Source organism: Stenella coeruleoalba (assembly GCF_951394435.1).
Source record: "Stenella coeruleoalba genome assembly, chromosome: 3".
Taxonomy (NCBI): Eukaryota; Metazoa; Chordata; class Mammalia; order Artiodactyla; family Delphinidae; genus Stenella; species Stenella coeruleoalba.
In genome coordinates, this window is record NC_137148.1 from 69,402,431 (window position 1) to 69,429,640 (window position 27,210).

At 36.6% G+C, this 27,210-nt stretch overlaps 2 protein-coding genes across 5 annotated transcripts in view; one reads left to right on the forward strand and one right to left on the reverse strand.

Moving 5' to 3' along the window:
• RASA1 (RAS p21 protein activator 1) overlaps positions 1–3,405 on the forward strand; it is a 111,430-nt gene extending 108,025 nt beyond the window's left edge. Inside the window, exon 25 of the mRNA XM_079918105.1 lies at positions 1–3,405. Within this exon, the coding sequence (XP_079774231.1) occupies positions 1–84 (84 nt within the window). The 3' untranslated portion in view covers positions 85–3,405.
• Positions 1,941–27,210, reverse strand: CCNH (cyclin H). Of its 4 annotated transcripts, XR_013827737.1 has the most exons (10): positions 26,891–27,210; positions 24,856–24,978; positions 16,453–16,526; positions 15,183–15,393; positions 11,908–12,071; positions 8,686–8,756; positions 6,614–6,725; positions 3,490–3,565; positions 2,810–2,926; positions 1,941–2,065 (listed from the first exon to the last, which is right to left on the reverse strand). XR_013827737.1 is itself a non-coding variant. In XM_079918107.1 (9 exons), exons 1-9 carry the CDS (start codon positions 27,005–27,007, stop codon positions 2,888–2,890), a joined length of 987 nt encoding a protein of 328 aa, XP_079774233.1. In that variant the 5' UTR covers positions 27,008–27,210; the 3' UTR covers positions 2,789–2,887. The 4 variants fall into 4 exon arrangements, 3 of the variants coding, with proteins under 3 accessions (XP_079774233.1, XP_079774234.1, XP_079774232.1); XM_079918107.1 differs by lacking the exon at positions 1,941–2,065 and having other exon boundaries at positions 2,789–2,926; XM_079918108.1 differs by lacking the exon at positions 1,941–2,065 and having other exon boundaries at positions 2,824–2,926; positions 3,505–3,565.

Sequence of the window (27,210 nt, forward strand, 5' to 3'; positions counted from 1 at the left end):
CACGTACTGAAAAAGCTTCTGGCTATAACAGAGCTGCTTCAGCAAAAACAAAACCAGTATACAAAAACTAATGATGTCAGGTAGCAGCCTTCGCCGCAGTGTTCTGCATGGATTCAGCATGCCCAACATGGTAATTCACATCAGTATAATGTCTCCTTTGCTCTTGCCAAAAAATAGCACACCTTCCCACATTCCAGTGATGTGTGAACTATGCAAACAAAACTCGAGATTCTGCTGGTGAGTAACTGCGCCAGCAGCTTTGTAAGCTATCTGTGCAGGATATTTGCACTTTTTCCACATATGGAATCTTTACCAACCTCTGAGCCTTGGTGTACAGATCACCTTTCACACAATGCTATGACTTTATCTTGAACTTGGAAAATATATTTTCAATACATTCAATTGCCAAAGTTTTGCTGTCTCTTGGAAACAGAACTATGAAAGAAAGCATTCTCTGTTGACAATTGAGTATAACTGGATTGCAGACTGCTCTTACTGTTACTTCTTCCTGAATTAGGAATATGACCGTTTGACTGTTCAATGACTTTATTTGTATTTACAGTTTCCAGAGTTTACCATTACAATAGGAACAATCTTTGCTGTATACTTTTTTAAAATAACTGCTATTTCTCTTTGCTGGAACTGTTGAAAGAAAATATATAGAATGGATCTATTGCTCATCAGCTTTATTTTTTAAACATACCACTTATTTTGTTCGAATTGTCAAAGACTGTATTTAGATCTCAATGCTTTTTTGTTAAATGTTTACAACAGTAAATAGTTTGAATTCAATAAATATTATTGGTCACTGTGTACTGATCAATGCATGTTACCCATTCAACTGTTTTATAGATTACCGATTTCTTTTATATATGTTTAAAAACCCTAGAATGCTTTCATTGAAAGTATTCATTAATTCCAAGTTGATTTTTTAAATTATGCAAACAATTTCATCAGCCACTGAACAGCTATCCATCTTTGCCCTTCTGACTACTTGTTGTATCTGCTGGATATTTAGTTTGACTGTATAGTTTTATTTGCTTCTGTATGTGTATTTTTGTGAAGTATTCACAAGGGTTAAGTTAAAATAAAACCAAGGGATATCATAAATATCTGATTACTTCTGTCTAAATATAGCTAAACAAACATTTAATTTCATTATTTTCTTCCTCCTTTTAGGGGCAGTTCAAATTTAGTACCAGAGCAAGGCCCAGGGAGATGAAACTTGAGATGTTTTTCTGGCTGATGGTCTCTTTTGAAGGATTCCATTATGTATTTGTTAACAATTCTTTCCCTCCCATAACTGTGCAGGGTAGGGACGGCATACAAGGCGAGCCAGACAGGGATGTACTGGGTAAAGCATTTCCCCACTAAAAAAAAAATTTTCTAAAGGCCTAGGTTCTAAGAGCAACACTTTAATGCTTAAAATACAGGAAGAAACAAAGTGTTAAAACTATACTCTGCAGAAATTTTGTGAACCCTCAGTAAGCTGCAAGTATTAAATGCTGTTTGTTATTTATATAGAGGTAGCTAGCCCTGAAGTAGCTGCGATCACAGTTGAACAGTGATCGCAAAACACAAACAAACACACCAGGTGCTTTTTCTTGATGTCAACCCAATTTCATATTTTCCCCTCTGCTTTTCAGTTAGACAATAGTATGCCATTTGGTCTCCTTCCAGGATAGACTAAAAGGGATATGGACATCTCCGAAAACATTTCAGCAATATGCAAAAAGGTCTAGATTCTAGTGCTCAGCAATTTGTTCTCTCCCACTACTCACATCTCAGTTTTAACCATGCTGACCTGCCATTTCTCAATCTGAACTGCTTCTCCTGCCTTTTATTTCTAAAAAAACCCCACAAACCTAAAGACACTCTGCTTTTTAAAACTTTAATGACATGCTTATTATCTCTTAAGCTGGAATAGGAAACTTGTCATTTACCTTTGTAGGCCTTGGAGTAACTTTTAGCTGGTCAATGATGAAATGAAACCTCTAAACATTTTTTTTAAAGGGGCTGGGTAGGAAAATTTTCAGAGATTGCTCTGACGCCAAACTTTAGTGACCTAAAAAAGAAACAAACAAGATAAATTCGGACCACTGCTTCACCGGGACTGCAGTGAAGGACTGTCAATTTCGGCTTCTTCCCCTCCACTTTTATAAAATCACACTTCGTGAATTTTATTCCTCAGTGAGAAGGAAATTAAAACAATGCAAACCTAAAATATAAAGCATTATTAAAGGATATACATAAATACTACCTTCAAATACTGAAATGTAATTAAATGGTACCTACACTTTATGGAAAAGTACATCCTGGGATGCACTGAGGAGAGGTTTGCATCTGTAAAACTCAGATTTAGGGCAGTTGAGTTTCCCAGAATTCCTTCAACCCCATTTTCCAGAAACAATCTGACAGACCTTCATAATTTGGTTCCAACTCTAGGAACTGAGTAAGATCACAGTTAAATAACTGAATAAATGCTATAGTAGTCAACATTCCTTAGCACTTTTAAAACTGACTAGCAACTAAGTTTTGTTTTTTGTGGTGCCTTTTCAGAAAAAGATAAGTTTGCTTAATGACATCTTGTATAAACAATATAGGCAAATAAATTACAGCTTTAATTTGGCTACCACAGAAAGACTGATTTAAAGACTGATTTGATATTAGTCATGGTGGGGCAAGAATACCCAAACCAGGTGCTATTCTGGCTCCTTTGAAGATGTTTTATTTCACATAAAGCTACCCTGAAAAACTTTTAAATAACATAAATAGAAAAGTTTAATATATTTTGATGCTTTCACATTACTTCATTTTTAAAGTTAAATGCCAGATATGCTTCATCCTTCTGTTGAGTAGTTAGCATTGACAAATCAATTTCGGATGGTTAGAGGGAATCTACCAGGTCATCGTCAGTCCATTCTTCCTAAGAAGGAAAGAAAATGTTATAAGGATAACATTATACTGAAGCATAACCAGTACTGTTTACCTTCTTGCCTCCCTTTAGGAAAATATTCTCCTTTCGCTATGCTGATTATAAAAGGTAAATAAACCAGGAAAATGTGTAGCAGTTTAACCTTATAATAATATGGCATGGTCTCACCAGACTAGTCCAGTGACAGGAATAAACGTTACAGTTGTGAACTTCTGCCTCTGATTATTCATTGTTATCTGACTTGCCAGGTACAATTTTTTTTTTAAACAAGGTAGGAGAAGAATCCTTGAAAATCTAAAAATATATCCCTACCGCCTTCTATGACCTTAGGAGGGATTCTTCATCAAGTAATTATTATACTGCTTCAGAACAGGCCAAGACAGAAGTGAGAAAAATTCCTCTAATAATGGACAATGTACATAAAGGATGCAAAAAAAGAAATGAAAGCTTTCCAATACCCAACACCTCTGTCTATAATGCTTGCACTCTGGAACAGTAAAATCCTAACATTATGGTTGTACCAGAATATACAGCAATGATAACTTAAAATTTACCTTTGGAGAACATACCTCCTCATGTTTGGATTTCTTTGAGACATAATCATCATCTTCATAACCTTTCCTCTTTTTCCTGTAATTAAGCAACCATCAACAAGCAATCTTATACTGGCAACAGAATCTATAAGCTAGCAAGGCTATGAGATACATCTATTGAAGAACAAAGCCTGGATAAAGGGAAAGAGGTGAAAAATTATGGACAGGAAGACAATATCTTTCAAATTCCTCTGAATTCAATGCAATTCTAATTAAAATTCTAAAAAATTTTTCATGGAGCTTATCAAGTCAAACTCTGACCTGGGAAAGATGCTGCAAAAATAGCAAAAGAATCTGAAAAAGAACAAAGCATGGGGAGCTCGTCCCAGTTAACATCAAAACACATACTATATATGTAAACTAAGTAATTAAAAGTGTGGTAGTCATCCCTTGGTATGAGGGGGATTGGTTCCAGGACCCCCCATAGATACCAAAATCCCTGGATGCTCAAGTCCTTTATATAAAATGGCAGCAGGACAGTTGGTGCTCTGCATCTGCACATGCAGAGGGCTGACTATCAGCAAAGAGTTACAAGTACCAATGATCAGAGCAGACAGGCAAAAAACAACAAAGTATATATAGGGATTTAATCTGTAATAAATGAGTATTTAAAATAACTAGAAAAAATCATGAAATATTTTTAAATGGCTGGCACAACAGTTAACTTATTTGAACAAAAATTAATATTATGAGATTTCTACCTCAAACCAGGCACAAACAATTGTAAATTGCTTTTACAGCTGAACAAAAGGCAAAATAAAATATTGATTAATTTAGGGTAAGAAAGGTGTTCAGATGTAAGAGTGTGAAGCAAAAGACAAGGTGCCTAAATAACAAAGTGAAAGAAACAATAGAAGAAAATAGCTGTATGATATATATAGAAAGATGAGTATATAAAAAGAACTACAAGAAAATAACACCAGAAACTTGGGCACGGGTTATAATTATGCAATACAGAAGAAACACAAATGATTGTTAAACACAGAAATATCAATGCTTCAAAGTATTAGGGGAAATGCAAATTAAAATACCAACATGATACTATTTTTTCACCCAGACTGGCAAAAGTTAAAGATTGATACTATTAAATGTTATACAATTTATATGAAAACAATGAAAAGAAAACTTATTTCATATACACATACACAGAGAAAAGCCTGGCAAAGGTAAAACACCAACTATATGTTACCTCTCAGTTGAAACTGGAATTTAGGTTTTGGTCAAAGAGAACTTTGGTTTACCTGTATTAACTGGCTTTAATAATGACAATATATTATTGTGTGTTGAAAAAGATAAAAGAATTTTAAAGACCAAGGAAAGATATTTTACCCTGAAGTAGTACTAATAAGTGTGGTCCATGGACCAATGCTGCTGCTCCATGAACCATTTCCAGTGTGCAATAAGTACAGAAATTAAGTGTATGTTTAGAAACTTTTATAGCAATTTGATAAATTTATGACTGTTGATTCTAATAAAATTTAAGCTTATTTTTTATGTCTTTTTATTTTGTTTTTCTAAGTAATTGGTGGTTATATTTTACAGAAGTATAGGTCTGTAATGGGTTAAAAAGAAAACCAACAGTCCTTTACAGACAGTTTGAGAAGCACCCCTCAAGTACTCATAGATATGCAAGATTTGCTTGACACAGTGCAAAGCAAATGGTCACCTGGAGTAAGATGTAAATTCTGGCAATTAGGAATTTTGGATTATGGTCCATTACCTAGGTGGAAGGGTAGGATTAATAGTTCAGTGGTCTAATTCAGAGGTTGACAAAATTTTCTTTGAAAAGGTCAGAGAGTAAATATTTTAGGCCTCGTAGGCCATGCAGTTTCTGTGACAACTACCCAACTCTTCTGCTATAGTGTGAAAACAGCAGTAGACAATAATGCAAACTACTGGGTGTACCTCTGTTCCAATAAAACTACTACTATAAACAGGTAGTGGCCCAGATTGGCCCATGGGCCATAGTTTGCCAACGCCTGGTCTAAGCCCATTTCAAAATCAATGTGAAGAGATTATAAATCAGTGCTTTAATACTTTCATTCATTAAAGTCAACATTTTTCTTTACCTCTCTGCCACCACTCCTTCCTTCCTCTTAGTTACCACTGAAACCCAGGAATGAAATTTACCAATTTTAAGTTCTATGCTAAGCCATGTTTTACAGTTACAGCTACAAATATATAGTCCCATATGTTGCACACTTGATAAGTCCTTGGATATTCTCCTACTACAACTTTATAGTTAAAGAATTTGAGTCATGTGTACCTGATTTGAAGACCTTGGAATGCTGTTCTGGCTTCTCATATATTATGCAATAGGATACAGTCCCCGATTAGAGATCAAAAACATCTCAAATGCATCTTACTGTTCAGATGCCAGAGCTAACCCCCAGTAAATTTTACAGAATGAATTCCACAGAATAGAAAATAATAGTTTTACCATTCCTATACCTGCCCATATCCTCAATTGTTTTAAATGTCTAAAAGGGTTAAGTAGATCCTTCAAACTGCAAAGCATAAAGAACCTGAAAATGGTGATTTCCACATTCAGCCTACAAATCAGTAAGACACATTAACAGTGTTCCTTATGGCTGCAAGAAGAGATCGAACAGCACATTTTCCTATTGGTTCTGTCTTCAATATAAAGTTACCACTGAGAGAAAATATGCCAAGTTTCCCCACCCTAGCTAACAGAAATAAGTGTGGAACAGTATACTTGTTCTTCAGAGGAGATACCAGACCTACAGAGAACCGAAAGATTAAAAGGGCAAGAAGAGGTGCAGGAATTCCCTAGGAAAACTGCCCACGGGACCCCACAAGGAGTAACAGAACAGGACAGGGCCCACAAGCCAAAGAACACATTAGTCATAGCAGGAGCAGAATGTACTATGAAAGCGAAATTCGTAATTTATTATCTCGTGTTTAATCCTGTTAGAAATCTCCAGTCAATAAAAAAAATCTGATTTAATGGGTAAGTCAGTTTTCCCCACATGAGCAAACATTTACCAATTAAGTAATTTAAAGACAAGCTGGAGACAGTAACAATTATATCTATTCTCGAATTAACAGTCTCACATCTACTTACGTAATTACGTTAAGTGCAAGCTCAGCAGAGTGACATCTCTCCAACTTCTGTTTCAGAACAGCAACTTCTTCAGGTCTGGGTGGTTCATATTTTTTTACCAAGTTCCTCATACCTATGTGGAGATAAAAAAAGGATTTATACCAGATAATAAAAAGCCTTGTTCTCATAAGGGAGTTGAATGATGTTTTCCCATCTAGTTTTGGGAACAAAAAACACTCTTGAAATGGGATTATTCTTACCAGGATTAATACTGTTCCACATTAAAATCCACTGAACACCATACTTCTAGTTCAAGTTATTATAGCTGTCTGCTGCTTAGCCCACATCATGTACAGCCTAAAGATAAGCATGCTCTACTAGTCAGTATTTTTTTTAAATCCTACTATGGTCACTTTTTGCTTTGTTCCCTGCCACCCACCAGATTCATAAGATTCTATCCTACAGATGGTAGGCCAAGAGTGTACTACTTATTTACAAAGAAAACCATTATTACATAACATGTAATGAAGGGAAGATGCTTAGTAAAAACATGTCAAGATTTATTAGGGAAATGATGAGAGATCCAGGGCTTACTATTAACCAGCCACGTGCTCCAAATGAGTGACTTATTTCATAATGCAAATAAAGCAGTGTTTGCAACTGAATTAATACTAGTGACTTAACACCCTTAGGACAATATCTTTGTGTGAAAAATGATGAATAAGATACCTTAATATCGCTAAAGCTCTGAGTGTTTTATCAAGAGCTATTCTTATTTTGTACTAAAACAAATGGAATAAAATAAAGATACTGAGACAAAATCAGTAATAAAACTGTCAGCTATAAAATGAGCACAGTGAGTTACCTTTAAGACCTCTTCTACCTACTAAATTCCCTGATCCAAATGTCTATGGCCAAACTGCAGTTAGCTTTGGAAGTGAACCCTCTAGTGGTATAACTGAAAACCTACCTTATGATTCATAAATCACAAATCCATTTTTCTCAAAGAGGGAAGGCATCAAAGATCATTTCAAGGAAAGAAATAAGAAATGATACTTCCACACCCTGAAGCATGTTGACTTTTGAAACATAAAACATGTAAGAAGTACTCCCTGTCATCCAAGATCAAGATATTCAATCTCATATTTTATTGGTTTATTCAGTATTTAAGCCACAGATTTTATTAACAAGGACATTGGCACAAAAGGTTTGGAAACAAACACACTGTTTTTAACCCTAACGAGTAGTCTAGTAGCCATGAGCATGCAGCGTGACATGAGCAAGTATGAAAATGGAAAGGACTGGCTAACCTAGCCAACCAGTTTTGTGGAGGTTCTGACTCAACAAGTACCTACTGTACAGCTAAGGAAACTATATTCAATATCTTGTAATAACCTATAATGGAAAGGAATCTGAATCACTTTGCTGTACACCTGAAACTAACACAACATTGTAAACCAACTATATTTTTAAAAAGTGAAAGAAGAAAAAAAACCCTTAAGACAGTGTTTCTCAGCATTGACACTAGTTTGGGCTGGATAATTCTTTGTTGTGAGGAGCTGTGTTAGTTTCCTGAGGCTGCTATTAAAAATTACCACAAACTTAGTAAGGCTTATTAAAACAACAGAATGGATTCTCCCACAGTTCTGAAGCCCAAGAGCCTGAAATCAGTTTCATTGGGCCAAATTCAAAATACTGGCAGAACTAGCAAATGACACATATTAACTAGTTAAAGCTAATTTACCTACAAAATGGAAGTTTCAAATTTAATTAGGCTTTAATTCCCTGAGATCTTTTTCAGTGCTCATCATATTTGGGTATATTTTAAAAGGACCCTGTTTTGAATCTCAATCCTTTCTGAATCTGATTATATTTTCACTTTCCTAAAAAGTTCTGTGTAAAAACTACTTTCTTTCATGTACCTTCTATTTGTTCTTCACCAATGTATCCTTCATGCCTCCATGATACAGTAATTCAATATAAGTAAATCTAAACAATAATCTGTTATCTCAAGTTAAATACCAGGATGTTATTTACTTAGAAAGTAGCTTTGTGATAGAAGAGTATTTTATAAAGTGTTCTGTTTTACTTACTTTTCATTATATCTAGTAACTGTGACAAGCAAGTTCTGTTCTCTTTTAGCATCAGACTTTCTGATAAATAACTGGAAAAGAAAGGAAAAAAATTTAAATCTATTGAACACATATAGCATCTTGAGAAAATATGACATCATAAATTATTTTCCTCCATGTTCATTTCATCAAGATCAGTTTTTAAATAAATTTACTTTAAAACTGTTAAATAACAATACTTTGAACTCTACTAAACTATAATCTGTATCTCTTACAGTCTTAAGGATTTACTACAATTTATACTAGATTCAAAACGCTTAATGTTCAAGTTAATTTAATTTCCATAATATATTCAGAGAAAAAATGATATGAAACTAACAGGAGCAATACTCAATACTTTTAATGTTAAGTGTTTAATATTTAGACCTATGAGTTTAATCTCACTCATTTTACAGGTGAGGAATCTGAGTCACAGGGACAGAGAAGTTATGAATAAAGTCAGGTAGCAGCAGAGCTAAAACCTGGCACTAGTAAGGATTCTCTCTCCCCTTAATATCAAGTCCATGTTAACTATAATTGCTCTTCTTGGGACAAACAGGTATTCAAACCAATAAGAACATCACCCCACGCTTTACAAATCTATTACATCTTTTTTGCATCAAGTCCAGATCAAAGGTGTTAATACTATTCCATAAATGTACATAAAGCCCAATTATCTGTTTTCTTGGAACTAATGACAGTATAAAAATGTAATTTCTATTTTTAAATTTTTAGTTACTCTGAGGTTTTATATACTTGAACTTGATCTATAACTGATAAAAGCCCAAGTGAACAGATTCTCAAGGCAACGTAATCTTTCAAACATGAATGTAAAAAAAGCTATTAATTTTTCTCTTGGGTGAAATAAAATTACAAAAATTAGAAAGACGATTCTTTAAGAAATTTTGTTGCTGTATGTCTTTTAAACTATCAAAATCATTTAAACTACATTACAAAGTTTTGATAACTACCTTTGCTGTTACATCTTCATCGTCTATTGTGGGAGTTTCATTTTAGATATGGAAATCAATAACTCCCCTAGGGCTTCCCTGGTGGCGCAGTGGTTGAGAGTCCGCCTGCCGATGCAGGGGACACTGGTTTGTGCCCCGGTCCGGGAAGATCCCACATGCCGCGGAGCAGCTGGGCCCGTGAGCTGTGGCCACTGAGCCTGCGCGTCCGGAGCCTGTGCTCCGCAACGGGAGAGGCCACAACAGTGAGAGGCCCGTGTACCGCAAAAAAATAAATAAATAAAAATACCTCCCCTAACAACTAATACATTTCTTGTTATCAGTAATTCAAAATAACAATTAGTTTTTTCCTTTCACTTTTCTCCCTAAAACTCCTCACACTTTTGACATCTTTTTTTTTTTCACTACCTAAGAAGTCAAACTAGGAGATGCAAAATAAAGCTCTAAATCCAATGAAAAAGAAGAAACCTCTAATCAACAACAGTGTAACATTCTATGACTAATAATCTTAAAGCCTCATTCAGAATATAACAACAGCACAAGGACTCCCCCCTTTTGAAATCAGTAATAAATATAAAGGCAGTTTCCATGTATCTCAAAAGTTGCAAAGGATTTCAGAAGCTAAAAATGATTTGAAAGCATTTCCTCAAGGGAAAAAAATGCCCAAATGTCTATAGTCCCTGGGAATGCAACAAAAGTGTATTCAATTTGCAATGAGCCCAAGGTACCACAATTTCACTTTCACCTGCCTATCTGAAATTATAACTAACTAAACTTCTAAGATGAAATACACTCTAATTTGGACCTTAGGATCCTTCATCCCTCTCTACTGACATAAGAAAAATCTCACCACTGAAAAATTAGCATATACCTGCATAAGATACAATGCTTAAACAGATTAAGCAAACAACTGGTTGTTTGAATTGTGAAAAAGAGGCTTTTTCCCTTACACTATGGAAGCTCCATAACCCGCAAACTCCATAGGTATCAATTTGTATGGCCACCCTTCCTACAAGGATAGCTTGCTCATTCTTATATTTCTACAGTATAGTACAGTGCATGGTACATAGAAGGCAATGTAAAAAAAAAACCTCCATAAAGGTTTGCTTAGTAAATAAATGTAGGTATAGATCACTTTGGGATTAAATGTATATACTTATATACAGTTGGTGAGCTATGTTTATACAGAAGAGTCATACCATAAATTAAACAAAATACAAACCCACAATCCTTTATCTTGGATTTGTTTTGAAATTCAGAATTATTCATGTCTTAGAAACTTAACATGGTGTATATACCATAAAATGTGAAATACTTCAGTGATATTCTGGGGCAGTATCATGTAATCAGTAACATTAATATTTCTGCAAAGAAACCTAAAACCATTCCCATTCAGTTGAATAAAGACTAAATCACATCTGTTCATGTTTCCTGCCACTGTATCAATGGATTATGAAATTACAGACGAGGGATTACAAACATGCAGAAAAGTTTAAATTCAGAAAGTTTTATCATCTTTCCTCCTCAGCTATTTCTATGAATGAATCAAGCAGAGCTTTGAAGGTATACAGAAATGAAATCGCTAGAAAGAAATTAAATGTGAAGATTTTTAAAGTCTAACTTACTGCTAGCCTGTGCTTGAGTTAGTTATAAATGAATATAATAGATATGTAATTAACCTTCGCACAAGATATTATCGTAAGAATCAAGTGAATTTAATTCATGTAAAGTGCTTATCACAGAGCCTGGTTCTCAGTGCGCACTTATGTATCAGCTATTAGTATCTGTAGCTCACTAAGATTCATTTGGACATTCCCTAAAGTATTATTCATTCAACAAATCTTTACTGAATTCCATGTGCCATACATGCTCCACAGCAGGAGATTAATGATAAAACAAGGCAGACGTATTTGTTGCACTCATGCTGCTTACCAGTTCATAAAACTTCTAAATTTGCCATATATTGATAGCTGTTATCAGTCTTTTGAGGATCACCTGATTTAATTCTACTTCAGTCATAAATGGATCCTCTTAGCTCAAAAATATTTTACTGAATTTTTAAATATTTCCTTAAAAGGTGATTCCATTTCTTCCCTCAGTTGCCCTCAACAACCCTCAACCACAGAAGATATGAAGGACTAATGTTACAAAGTGAACCTTACTTAAAAACTTGGTACTCCAGGAAGGAATAAACTGAGGGACTGAGTCTAATCTAAGTTAAAACACAAAATAATACCTTTCCATAGTAATTCCTGCTCTGGATGCACTAGATAAAATGGCAGTCAGAGCAATCTGGGAAGGTGTGTATAACAGGTGAGCATCCGTCAGTGCAACTCTATTAAGAAAGTCATCAGCTGTTTTCCTCAAAATCTCTGGATTCTCCAACATGGGAAAGCGAGTCTAGAAAGAAAGTTTGCAAATGTTATCACTTCTGAGAGTCTCATGGAGTAATAACAGTACAAAACTATTCCTATAAACCAGAAAGTGCTTAACACAGGATACTTTTAGTAACTCCTGTAAGATCACATTTAGAAACCAAAGCACCACCTCATTTTGATTTGAAATTCCTTCTACTAAAAGTTTACTTTTGGGAAATGAATCTTGGTTTGATTACAGAACTATTTTTAGTATATGCCCAAGAAATATGGATGATCCCCTATTTTCTAACCATTCTTACCCTTTAAAATGAACCCTAAATCCTAAACCCTCAGATATATTTCAGATATCTACATTCAAGTCCCAAAGCAGTAAGAAATCTTTTCTATACTCTGAAACAAAATAGCCAGAGTCAACTGTACAATCACACACAAGTCTTGTCATCCCAAAATGCCTGACCTCTGATATGACAAATCCAACATTCTACTCTGACCCAGCATTCCCTTTGCTCAGTTGCTTCACAGCTGTTCTTTGACTTCCTCCTCAGGACCTCTGGTTCCTTATCCCTATACTTGCTTCTACTCACCAGTGTCCACTGGTTCTCATTTCCCTCTTCCATTCCCTGCCCCAGTATGCTGCCAACATATTTCCAGCAAAACTTCAATAGTGGTCGAATTCAACCAACCTTCTGCTTTGCAACTATACCCAGATTTCTGGGTGCTGCTAGAGAAAACAATACAACCAACAGGTCTGGTAATATTACTATAAATTCAAGTTCACTGATCTCAACAAGGCTCTCAACACTGCCTAGCTAAAATATTCCACAGAAAATGTATTCTCCCATTTTTCAGTGATTATGTTAAACACTTTCTACCTGACTCAATATCTTTGATAATTCTCAGAAACTCCACTGCTCTCAGAAAATGATCTCTGTTGATAACAAAGACACTGTATTTCCTGCTATGGCCAAATCCCCAAACATAACGTTATCCTCACCCATGCTTTCCTCTTTTCCTCCGTTAAGAGAAATAGCCAGTTTTTCTACCTTGCTTCAAAATCCCATGCCAGGCCCTTCTACCACACTCCAAAGGAAAACTTGAGCTACACATGTTCCATTAAGCTTTCTCTACTAGTGTTCTAAAGTTTCTCATGCAAAACAAAACATGACAAAAAACTGTTCCTTTCTTCTACTTCTAGCAGTTCCCCCATCTTCTCAATCATCCCATCTTCTTTTCCCACTTCAAAGACAAGCTGTTTAATCCAAGTTATACACACTTGTTTTCTCACCTTCTATTCCCCAACCAGCTCCAATCTGTTTTTTTCCTTCACACTCCAAGAAGACTAATTTCACCAAGATCACAAGTCACCTTTCTGGCACTAAATCTAGCAAAGGTCAACTTTTACTTTGCCTGAATTCTGTGCAGGATTGGAGAGCTTCCCCGATCATATTCTAAAAGTATTCTACTTCCCTTCACTTCTCCAAAAGTCCTACCTCTTTGGATATTCTTCAGTCTTCTTACTAGCTTCTTACTTTTCTCTAGCTACCCTTTAAATGGTCCTTATGGCCAATCCACTTTAAATCTTCCTGGGGCAGCAGTGATGCCCAAATCTATGCCTCCAGCCTAGCCATCTTCTCTGGCCTCCAGACACAAATATGTACCAACCTGAATGTCTTGCAAGCAATGGAAATTCATCATGTCCCAAACCAGATTCATCAAATCCCTACCCCACCACCATCAATAAATCTCTCCTGTGCCACTGTTTCCTGTGTAAGTGTACCACCATCCACCAATACGCTCAGGCCAGAAACCTGGGGGTTCTTCCACTGTCCTCGCTCTCTGTACGCAATCATTCCTCAAGCTCTACTGATTCTAAAGCCCAAGAAGCTCTCTCTGTACCCACTACCACTTCATGAGTCAAACCAACCACTGTCTTTCTGCTTGAATTACTGTAACAGCATCCCAACTGGTATCCCTTCATCCATTCGAATCCATTCTGCACGTTATGCCTGACACATACAGGTGTGCAATAAACATCTGACGCAGGCTGATGCATGAGTTTGCCAACATGTTTTTTATAGCTGCAAACCTAATCACGTCACTCATCAGACTTGACCCTTTCACTGGCATCCCATTGCTCTATTCAAAATCTGTAATGTTACCTCCACAGTCTACACTCTGCCTTCCACTCAGGCAGCACTCCGTGGCAGTCCTCCCCATTTACCTCTAAGTTCTGTTTAGGTTCTTTAGTACACCATGGTTTGTTAAGTCTGGGCCTTTGACCAGAAGAGTCTCTCTGAATGGGATGCTCTTCCACCACCCAATCCCTACTCTTGCTCTGAATTTTACTTCAAATTACACTTTCTCAGAACTGTCTCCCCTTCTCAATCTGCTATCTCCTTCTAAAGTACCCTGTATTTCCCCTTCTGTTAACACTTAGCACACTGAATATACGATTGTCTTTCCCATTAGACTGTAAGGCCTATGAAGGGGAGGCTGTTCCTGTCTTGTTCTTGACTACATCCTCAAGCACCATGTTTGACATATAGAAGGCACCCAAATTTGGCCACTCAAGATGAATGAACCAGTTTTTGACTTCTGTTCACTTAACTCACACTATCTAAAGTCCTTCTTCAGGGCCAAAACAAAACAAGCTGCTTTTGTCAATGTTCTGACAAAACATTTATTTACTGTTATTTTTGATGCCCACATATTGACTTCAGTTCACAATGCCCTAAAAATAGAAGTCACTTAGCAATCTTGTAGTTTAAAATTAAGAATTTTGTATGTATGAAGATCCAAGACAGTATACTTGAGTTAGAAGAGTTATCTGAAGTCTTTAAAAGCATTACAGTTGTCCTCATTATGGTCCCTGGACGAGTATTTGCAAATCTACTAGATCAGAAGCTCAAGAACTACAGTCTGACACTCTCAGTTAATAAGCCCTCCATGTGATTCTGATGCACACTGAAGTTTGAGAACCATTGCCCTAGAAGTCCAGGCCAAACACATTTTAGCAAGCTAACTGTGTAACAATTAGGATCATTACTAGTTATAAAAAAATTTTGATTATTTTGGTTAAAGAACAATAGCAAAGGAGTTTACTCCACCAGTTTACTTTAGTCAGCAAGATTACCTTTAAATCAATGAGAAAGCCCTCAAAGGGTCTATAAGGATTGTGGACAATAAGGTGGAAATTAAGTTGCTGTATAAGTAGTAGTTCATATTCCAAAATCTGTTCGAGTGCCTTCTCTTGTCCAAGAGGACTCTCCCGCAGATTTCCAACAAACTGTGGACTAGACACATTGAATTCATCCACTTTACAGGCCAAAAATGCACAAGTGAGCCTAGAGGAAAAAATAAGGGGAAGGATATGTATATACTTCGAGAAATACCAAAATATTTCTAAAATTGCCTAATATTCACAAATGACTATACTAGACAACTAAGGAAATTGATTTAAAAAAAGAGAGTTTCCTGTTTAATCTTTTTATCCATACGGAGACTATAAAAATTAGGTTGAACTGTATAACAGTGCCACAGCATTCAATCATTAGTAACTTAATGCCAGTTTTATATAGTTCAGCCCAAGTATCTGGAAAAACAAAATAACTGAAGAATAAGGGTACTCAGCATCATGAAATATAGATGGAAGAGAAAAAAAAATAGTACACACATATGTACATATGGGCCTGAGAAGAAAGGTGTTAAAGAAACATTATGGAAAGCCATCAGTGGAAGTCTCCAAGGACATTTAAATAGGGGATTATTACCTCAGGAACAAACCTATGAAACTCTCATGGCTACTACATAAATTTCAGAGTGAGAAATTAGTAGTAATAAGATTACCACAAAAACAAAGACTGGAAGTAAGAAGGGCCTGACCTAGACTGGTAGAAATGGAAATGAAAAAGAGAAAATATACAGGGACAGCACGATTGACAGCAAGTTCTTTGATGAGTCTCATACTAACTTCATTCTTATTTTTAATGATAAGCACAGTGCTTAGCAGAGGGCAGAAACAAAACAGACCTTTGTTCAAGTGAAATGACTATGGAACTATAGGACTTGTAAACTGATGGGATGTACAGGAAGAGGAGTTACCGTAAATGATTCTCAGAGCAAATGGGCGAAGACAAGTTCAGCTAACAGAAAGGGATATTATGGAAGCCAGTTTAAGAAAAACAGAATTTGAATTTGGACAAGTGCCAAAACTGATGCCATCAGTATTACAGGGAAGGAAGAATTATACAGGTATATTAATGAGTATCAGGAGGGATCTTAAGTTCAGAATAGAATGAAAGTCTAAATTACCCTTTATTAGGAAGTCATTTTTTCACACACACATGCTCAAAGAGTATAAAAGTCTTCTTAAATGAAAATCAATAAATTAGACTTATACTCACATTATTATCCGCGGGTGATATTCCATTACTGAGTTATTAAGATAAAAGCGCTTGAAATACATACAAGCTGTACCCTAAGATTAAAAATACATATATTATCAGAACCTATTCACACATACAAGTTAAATTTAAAAAAAAACTTATTTATGCCAAGGTTTCTTTGAAAAAGTCACCTTAAAAAAACCCCAAAACTTATTACTTCTTAAGTCAAAATAAATTGTGATAAATTACAACAGAAAAACCACAGCCAAGCCTTTGTTGTCCTTCCCCACCTATCCTGGCTTATCCTTCCTATGGTCACTGGCTTAATTTTAAAAATGTGGGGGGGGGGGTTTACACAATTATATATATTTGTATAATTTATACAAATGATCACAGCTTAAGCAGTCCATTTAGTAAAATACTGGCAGAATAACATGGTCAGGGCAATGAGCCTTCTCTCTAAATCCACTCTGGTTCTGTGATCTAACCTGCTGCCACACCAAACAGGAGAAGCAGCACCTACCATTTACTGACTGCACCCCATGTGCCACACTCTGTGCCAAGTATAAAACTATCATCTTATTTTAATTATAACAGCTTGGTGACGTACTGCTATCTCTATAGAAGAAGAAACTGAATATCAATGAGGTTAGCTGACTTGTTCAAGGTCACAAATCTAATAAGGGACAGGGCTGTTTTCAACCAAGGTCTGCTTGTACTTTTCTAAAAACTATTTCATTTGGCTAGAACCAATGAAATAAATATTTATCTACTTTAGAATAGAAAAAAATACATTTCTTTTTAAATATTTTAAAAGTTTAGTTTTGTCATTTTATGTGAAACAAAAACCAAAACAGTTATAAATAAGCAAGTTATATAAAGACAAATTCCACAAAGAAGTTCATTCAAGGATTCAGTTTCTTCATCTGAAAAGATCACTTAAACCTACCACCTTGTGTTACTGTTTTCTTATCCGAAAAGACTAAGATCAAATCTGGAAATAGAAAGCAAGCACATCTAAAATTTTTCATGAATCAGGTCTCTTAGATAAAGGTCCAGTAAAAAACAGAAAACACTATGAATACTTTTGGACTTGGTATTTTCAATATACTTCAGTTTTTTCAACTATAAAAATGGAGAATATTTTCTAGGAGTTTATTCTTTTCTGGGCCATAAATTATTCACTTGGTATAACTTTAAAATGTATGATCTACTTTCACTTAAGACAAAACTTTCATATTTGATATTCACAACAAATCTGTGAGATAAGAGAAAAATATTTTATACATCTTTCCCCCTTTTTAATCTTTCAGCTTTTAAATTTCAGTTTAATTTTCTATCAACAAAAATACACAAATCCAGGCAAAGGAACAAAATAATACCCCAGCTGGACAACTAAGTGAAGTGGAGACAGGTAATCTACCTGAAAAAAAAGTCAGAGTAATGCGGTAAAGATGATCCAAGATCGGAAAAAAAATGGAGGCACACAAGACACAAGAAATGTTTAACAAAGAGCCAGAAAATGTAAAGAACAAACAAACAGATGAACAATACCTTAACTCAAGTGAAAAATACATTAGAAGGAATCGATAGCAAAATAAATAAGGCAGAAAGGTGGATTAGTGAGCTGGAAGACAGAATGGTGGAAATCACTGACACAGAACAGATTAAAGAAAAAAGAATGAAAAGAAATGAGGACAGTTTAAGAGACCTCTGGGACAACATTTAAGTCCACCAACATTTGCATTATAGGGGTTCCAGAAGGAGAGACAGAGAAAGGGCCTGAGAAAATATTTGAAGAGATTATAGCTGAAAACTTCCCTAAAATGGGAAAGGAAACAGTCACCCAAGTCCAGGAAGCACAGAGGATAAACCCAAGGAGGAACACAATGAGACACATACTAATCAAACTGACAAAAATTAAAGACAGAGAAAATATTAAAAGCAACAAGGGGGAAAAAGCAACAAATAACATACAAGGGAATCCCCATAAGGTCATCATCTGATTTTTCAGCAGAGATTCTACAGGACAGAAAGGAGTGCCACGATACATTTAAAGTGATGAAAGGGAAAAACATACAACCAAAAATACTCTACCCAGCAAGGCTCTCGTTCAGATTCGACAGAGGAATCAAAAGCTTTACAGGCAAGAAAAAGCTACAAGAATTCAGCACCACCAAACCAGCTCTCCAAAAAATGCCAAAAGAATGCCTTTTCTATCGGAAAAGAAAAGGCCACAACTAGAAACAAGAAAATTACAAATGGGACAGCTCACTGGTAAAAGCAAACATAAAGGTAGGAAATCATCCACACATAAATCAAAAGTAGCAATTGTGAGGAGAATACAAGTGAAGGATATTGGAAATGCATTTGAAATTAAGAGACCAGGAACTTAATCGTGTGTGTGTGTGTGTGTGTGTGTGTGTGTGTGTAGACTACTATACCAAATCTTCATGGTAACCACAAACCAAAAATCTACAATAGAAAAAGCAATCCAAACACAACAGTAAAGGTAGTCATAAAAATCACAAGAGAGGAGAACAAAAGAGGAAGGGAAGAAAAAAGACCTATAAAAACAATCCCAGGGACTTCCCTGGTGGTGCAGTGGTTAGGAATCTGCCTGCCAGTGCAGGGGACACGGGTTCAATCCCTGGTCCGGGAAGATCCCACATGCCACAGAGGAACTAAGCCCGTGCACCACAACTACTGAGCCTGCGCTCTAGAGCCCGCAAACCACAACTACTGAGCCCGTGTGCCACAACTACTGAAGCCCGTGTGCCTACAGCCCGTGCTCCGCAACAAGAGAAGCCACCACAATGAGAAGCCCATGCACCGCAACAAGAGTAGCTCTCGCTTGCTGCAACTAGAGAAAGCTGGCACATAGCAACGAAGACCCAATGCAGCCAAAAAGAAATAATTAATTTAAAAAAATATTTAAACTCCATCTAAGAGTACACAGCTTAAAAAAAATCCCAAAACAATAACAAAACGGCAATAAGAACATACATATTAGTAATTACCTTAAATGTAAATGGATTAAACGCTCCAACCAAAAGACACACACTGGCTGAATGGACACAAAAACAAGACCCATATATATGCTGTCTACAAGAGACCCACTTCAGACATAGGGACACATACAGACTGAAAGTGAGGGGATGGGAAAAGATATTCCATGCAAATGGAAATCAAAAGAAAGCTGGAGTAGCGAGACTCAGACAAAACAGACTTTAAAATAAAGACTGTTGCAAGATTCAAAAAAGACCACTACATAATGATAAAGGGATCAATCCAAGAAAAAGATATGACAATTGTAAATATATATGCACCCAGCACAGGAGCACCTCAATAGATAAGGCAAATGCTAACAGCCAGAAAAGGAGAAATCGTGGGGGATTTTAACACCCCACTTATACCAATGGACAGATCATCCAAACAAAATCGATAAGGAAACACAGGCCTTAAATGACACATTAGACCAGATGGACTTAATTGTTATTTCTAGAGCATTCCACCTGAAAGCAGAATACACATTCTTCTCAAGTGCACACAGAACATTCTCCAGGATAGATCACATGATGGGACATAAAGCAAGTCTAGATAAATTTAAGAAAACTGAAATCATGTCAAGCATCTTTTCCAACCACAATGCTGTGATTAGAAATCAACCACAAGAAAAAAACTGTAAAAAACACAAACACCTGGAGGCTAAACAATATGCTACTAAACAACCAATGGATCACTGAAGAAATCAAAGAGGAAATCAAATTCCTAGAGACAAATGAAAACGAAAGCATGACGATCCAAAACCTATGGGACACAGGAAAAACAGTTCTAGGAGGGAAGTTTATAGCAATACAATCTTACCTCAGGAAATAAGAAAAATCTCAAATAAACAACCTAGCCTTACACCTAAAGCAACTAGAGAAAGAACAAACAAAACCCAAAGTTATCAGAAGGAAAGATATCATAAAGATCAGAACAGAAATAAATGAAATAGAGATGAAGAAAACAAAAGATCAATGAAACTAAAAACTGGTTCTTTGAAAAGATAAACAAAACTGATAAACCTTTAGCCAGACTCATCAAGAAAAAAAGGGAAAGGGCTCAAATCAATAAAATTAGAAATGAAAAAGGAGAAGTTAGAATGGACACCACAGAAATACAAAGGATCATAAGAAAAGACTACAAGCAACCATATGCCAATAAAATGGACAACCCAGAAGAAATGGATAAATTCTTTGCACAGTAAAATCAAGCAAAACTGAACCAGGAAGAAAAGGAAAATATGAATAGACCAATCACAAGCACTGAAATTAAAACTGTGGTTAAAAAACTCCCAACAAACAAAAGTCCAGGACAGGATGGCTTCACGGGCAAATTCTATCAAACACTTAGAGAAGAGTTAACACCTATCCTTCAGAAATATTTCAAAAAATTGCAGAGGAAGAAACACTCCCAAACCCATTCTATGAGGCCACCATCACCCTGATACCACAAGTAGACAAAGATACCACAAAAGAAAATTACAGGCCAGTATCACTGATGAACATAGACTCAAAAACCCTCAACAAAATACTAGCAAACTGAATCCAACAATATATTAAAAAGATCATACACCATCATCAAGTGGGATTTATCTTAGGATGCAAGGATTTTTCCATATCTGCAAATTAATTAGTGTGATACACCATATTAACAAATTGAAGAATAAAAACTATATGATCACCTCAATAGATGCAGAAAAAGCTTGAGAAAATCCAACACCCATTCATGATAACTACTCTCCAGAAAGTGGGCATAAAGGGAACATACTTCAACATAGTTAAGGCCATAAATGACAAACGTACAGCTAACATCATAGAGGATGTTAAAAAGTAAATGCTGAAAGCATTTCCTCTATGATCAGGAACAAGACAAGGATGTCCACCTTCGACACTGTTTCTGAACATAGTTTTGGAAGTTTTAGCCACGGCAATCAGAGAAGAAAAAGAAACAAAAGGAATTCAAATTGGAAAAGTAGTAAAACTGTCACTGTTTGCAGATGACATGATACTAAGGAAATCCTAAAGATGCTACCAGAAAACTACTAGAGCTCATCAATTAAACTGGTAAAGTTGCAGGATACAAAATTAATATACAGAAATCTCTTGCATTTCTATACACTAACAATGAAAGATCAGAGAGATATTAAGAAAACAATCCCATTTACCATCACACGAAAAAGAATAAAATACCTATGAAGAAACCTACCTAAGGAGGCAAAAGACCTGAACTCTGAAAACTATAAGACACTGATGAAAGAAATTGAAGATGACACAAACAGATGGAAAGATACACCATGTTCCTAGATTGGAAGAATCAGTATTGTCAAAATGACTGCACAGTTAAGTCCCCTACATCTGAATGAGTTCCATTCAGAGTGCATTCGTAAGTCCAATTTGTTCATAAGTCCAATTAAGTTAGCCTAGGTACCCAACTAACACGATTGGGAAACTATATAAGTACTATACTGTAATAGATTTATAATACTTTTCACACAAATAATACATAAAAAACAAACAAAAAATAAAAAATTTTTAATCTTACAGTACAGTGCCTTGAAAAGTACAGTAGTACCAGTTACATCTCCACTGCTTTTTCGCTTGCTTCTGGACATCCTGGGTTTGAAATAAAGATACTGTACCACTGTACTCTATACAGTACTGTACTGTAAAGTACACAAAAGCACAACCACTTGTAGAGGATGCACACATATGACAATGTATGCCAGACATGTGAACTAACTTAATGTGATTGGACATGTAAACGCATGTTTGCATCTTTGAAAGTTTACAACTTGAAGGTTCATATGTAGCGGACTTACTGTACTACCCAGAGTAATCTACAGATTCAATGCAATCCCTATCAAATTACCAATGGCAGTTTTTGCAGATCTAGAACCAAAAATCTTAAAATTTGTATTGAAACACAGAAGACCCCAAACAGCCAAAGCAATCTTAAGAAAAATGGAGCTGAAGGAATCATGCTCCCTGACTTCAGACTATACTATAAAGCTACAGTAATCAAAACAGTATGGTACTGGCACACTAACAGACACATAGATCAATGGAACAGCATAGAAAGCCCAGAAATAAACCCACACACCTATGGTCAGTTAATCTACGACAAAGGAGGAAAGACTATACAATGGAGAAAAGACAGTCTCTTCAATAGTGGTCCTGGGAAAACTGGACAGCTACATGTACAAGAATGAAATTTAGAACACTAACACCATACACAAAAATAAACTCAAAACGGATTAAAGACCTAAATGTGAGACCAGACACTATAAAACTCTTAGAGGAAAACAGGCAAAACAGTCTTTGATGTAAATCACAGCAATTTCTTTTTTGACCCACCTCCCAGAGTAATGAAAATCAAAACAAAATAAACAAATAGGACCTAATTAAACTTGAAAAGCTTTTTGCACAGCAAAGGAAACCACAAATGAGAAGACAACCATCAGAATGGGAGAAAATATTTGCAAACGAAGCAACCAACAAGGGCTTAATCTCTGAAATATACAAACAGCTTGTGCAGCTCAATATCCAAAAAACTGACAACCCAATCAAAAAATGGGCAGAAGATCTAAATAGACATTTCTCCAAAGAACACATACAGATGGCCAAAAAGCACATGAAAAGATCCTTGACATTGCTAATTATTAGAGAAATGTAAATCAAAACTACAACGAGGTATCACCTCACACAGCTCAGAATGGCCATCATCAAAAAATCCACAAACAATAAATGCTGGAGAGGGTGTGGAGAGAAGGGAACCCTCCTACACTGTTGGTGGGAATGTAAATTGGTACAGCCACTGTGGAGAACAGCATGCAGTTTCCTTAAAAAACTAAAACTGGGGGCTTCCCTGGTGGTGCAGTGGTTGAGAATCTGCCTGCTAATGCTGGGGACACGGGTTTGAGCCCTGGTCTGGGAGGATCCCACGTGCCGCGGAGCAACTAGGCCCGTGAGCCACAACTACTGAGCCTGTGCATCTGGAGCCTGTGCTCCACAACAGGAGAGGCCGCGACAGTGAGAGGTCCGTGCACTGCGATGAAGAGTGGCCCCCGCTTGCCACAACTAGAGAAAGCCCTCGCACAGAAACGAAGACCCAACACAGCAAAAATTAATTAATTAATTAATAAACTCCTACCCCCAACATCTTTAAAAAAAAAAGGTTGGGGACCGCTGTGTTATAAGACTCTCCTCTTTAAAAAAAAAAAAAAAAAAAACTAACTAAAAATGGAGCTACCATATGATCCAGCAATCCCACTCCTGGGTATACACCTGGACAAAACTATAATTCAAAAAGATACATGCACCCCTATGTTCACAGCAGCACTATTCACAATAGCCAAGACATGGAAACAACCTAAATGTCCACTGAAAGATGAATGGATAAAGATGTGGTACATATATACCATGGAATTCTACTCAGCCACAAAAAAGAACAAAATAATGCCATTTGCAGCAACATGGATGGACTTAGAGATTATCGTACTAAGTGAAGTAGGTCAGAGAAAGACAAATATCATATGATATCACTTATATGTGGAATCTAAAAAAAATGATGCAAATGAACTTATTTACAAAACAGAAATAGACTTACAGACTTAGAAAACAAACTTATGGTTACCTAAGGGGAAAGGTGGGGGGTGAGGGATAAATTAAGAGGTTAGGATTAACATATACATGCTACTGTATATAAAATAATCAACAAGGACCTACTGTATAACACAGGGAACTCTACTCAGTACTCTGTAACAACCTATATGGGAAAAGAATGTTAAAAAGGATATATGTATATGTGTGACTAAATCACTTTGCTGTACACCTGAAACTAATACAACACTGCAAATCAAATATACTGCAATTAAAACAACAAAACACACACAATAGGAACAATTACAGGGACAGCATACACAAATCCATATAGCCAAAAAGTTCTAACTACCTGTTTCTCCTCACCATTACCGCACCACAGTACACACACACACACACACACACACACACGCACACAGAAATAGGGTCCTCAGAACCACACATCTGAAACAACCACATGAGAACCTAGAGGGAAAGTAATTTGATTTTTTCTTTCTATATAAAATGAGTATGTCATGACCTATCTAGCCGACCTCAAAATTCTTTAGATATGGAATGATTCTTGAAACACTGTGTAAGATACAACATAGGAATTCATAATTTAATGCCTTTATTGAAAAATATGTGACAAAACTTAAATACATAAATTATATATTTATATAAATATATAACTCAGGTGCATTTTTAAGTGGATAGAAAATTGATTTAAATATTTATAAGAAGACAGATTTCTTAAGTTAGCTAAAGGACATTATACTTCATCACTATAACTTACCACAACAGACCTTGGCATTGCTGGCTTAAATACCGAACAGAATTCCAATAATCTTTTCTCATAATACTTGCAGAGCGTCATTTCTTCAGGAGGCTCAAGAAAGACTGGGTCATTTGGAAGAACCTTTGGGTCAGAAGTTACAACAAAAATTTAATTAGATAATCTTAATATTTTTTTCTCTTTCTAGATTAAGTTTATATCTCCAACCAAAGGGAAATATACCACACCTCATTTTCTCTTTATAGAATTGCTAATATTACACAAAATAGCTTTTAAGAAAACATTTAATAAACTAAAACTATACTGTAATTGCATAATTTCTCAGAATGTCGGCTGAATATTTGCTTCATTAATGTATAAGCAATCATGAGGAGTGTGTGCATACGTTCACAGATTTGATGTCACTATTTATAAATCAAAAAGAAGATACACATTGTCAATGGTTGGACAATATCCCTTTCTCAGTCAGTTATTAAGTCACACAGGTTGAGGTAAAAATCAACAAGTGCCTCAAGGATAATTTTGACCCTTAACACATTAACTCTTCTCCATCTTTATAAAATCTCTACAGAATACACTACACGGTTGATAAATACTACAATTTTACAACAAATATCTATTTGGTGCTGTTATTGGTTTAATTACGGACTACCGAAAAAGGTATGTTGAGTCCTAACCCCCAGTACTCAGAATGGGAGGAAATAAGGTCTCTGCAGATGTAATTAGTTAAGATGAGGTCCTACTGAAGTAGAATGGGCTCCTAATCCAATATGACTGGTAGCTTTATAAGAAGAACATGTGAAGAGACAGAAACACAGGGAGAACACTATGTAAAGATGGAGCTAGAGACCGGAGTTAGTTGCCACAAGCAAAGGAACACCTGGAGTTACCAGAAGCTGGAAGAGGAAAAGAAGCTGCACAGAGCACCACTCGGCCAACACCTTGATCTCAGACTTCTAGCCTCCAGAACTGTGAAACAATAAATTTCTGTTGTTTTAAGCCACCCAGTTTGTGGTAATTTTTTTATGGAGTTATTTTTCCTAGTTTCCTAGGAAATTAACACAGGTGCTAATTTTGAGACAGCATGGCACTGTGGTTTACAGAAGGAATGCTGAAACTAGATTCCATGGTTTCAAATCTTGGCTCTGCCACTTACCAGCAATATAGCCTGAAAGTTATTCAACCTCTCTGTAGTTTCCTAAGATGTAATGCAAGGATAATAATAGTATCTACCTCATGGGGTAGTTATGAGGATTATATGAGCTAACACTTGCTAAATACTTAGAATTTAGCACAATATGCACTACTTTGTGCAGCACAAAAATCAAGTGATATGAAACAGACGAGACTTCCAGGTAAAAGTAAAACAGGAAGGACGTGGTTGACAGACCACATAGTGCAAACCATCTGTGGTCAATTGGTTTGTGCTAACCGTCTCTCATGCCCCTGCCTCCACCCTGCCCCCATCCAGTCGATCCATTCCTTCCCATAAAGCTCTTTCTAGGACAGACTCTGATAAGGTTTATTTCCCATCTAAAATTTTTCAAAGGTTTCCCTATTCCTCCATCACAAAGTTCAAACTATTTACCTCCGCTTACAAGTTCCCTGCTTACCTTCTCCAACCTTTCATACACAAATACTCAGCTTCCGCCACACACAATCATGAGCATTCCGGGGACCAACCCTGAAACTTCTGGCCTCCTACTTTGCACCTGTGGCTCTGTCCACCGGGAAAGTCCTCTCCCCATCATCTCCACAACAGGCACTAAGAAAAGCCTCCCCCCACTACATTAGCATGCTACAAAGTCTTCTTCGCCATGTTACTGGTTATTTGTCTGCCACTCGATTACGGGGATGGATGGCCTTGTCCGTCTCCGTACCCACTGCACCTAGCAAGGTGCTCACTGTTTATTAAACAGATAAACGCACGCCGCGCACAGGAGGTGGGAGGGAGGTGCGCGGGAAGTCCCGGGGGAGAGGGACGGGCAAGAGTTTATAGAGCTCGAGGGAGAAGGGCGGCAGCCGGAGCCCTCACCTTCCCGTTCGCCACAGCTTTGCATTTGAATTTGCGGTTGGCGTCGGCCCGCAATCGCGCCAGCTGCTCCTCACTAGCAAAAGTCCAGTGCCGCTTCTGGCTACTGTTGTGGTACATGGTGAAGTCGGAGGCAAGGCCCAGGGAGTCTGCAGAGAAGACCGCCAACGGCACAAAACCGGAACGTAAAGCGGCTAAACCACCACCAGGATCCCGCGGAAGCCCAAGGATTCAGGCCGGTCGGCGCGGGCGCGACGTCAAGGTCACGTGGTAATTCCGTCCGCAATCGCGTTTCCGGAGCGGATTAGGAGAAAGTCTCGCGG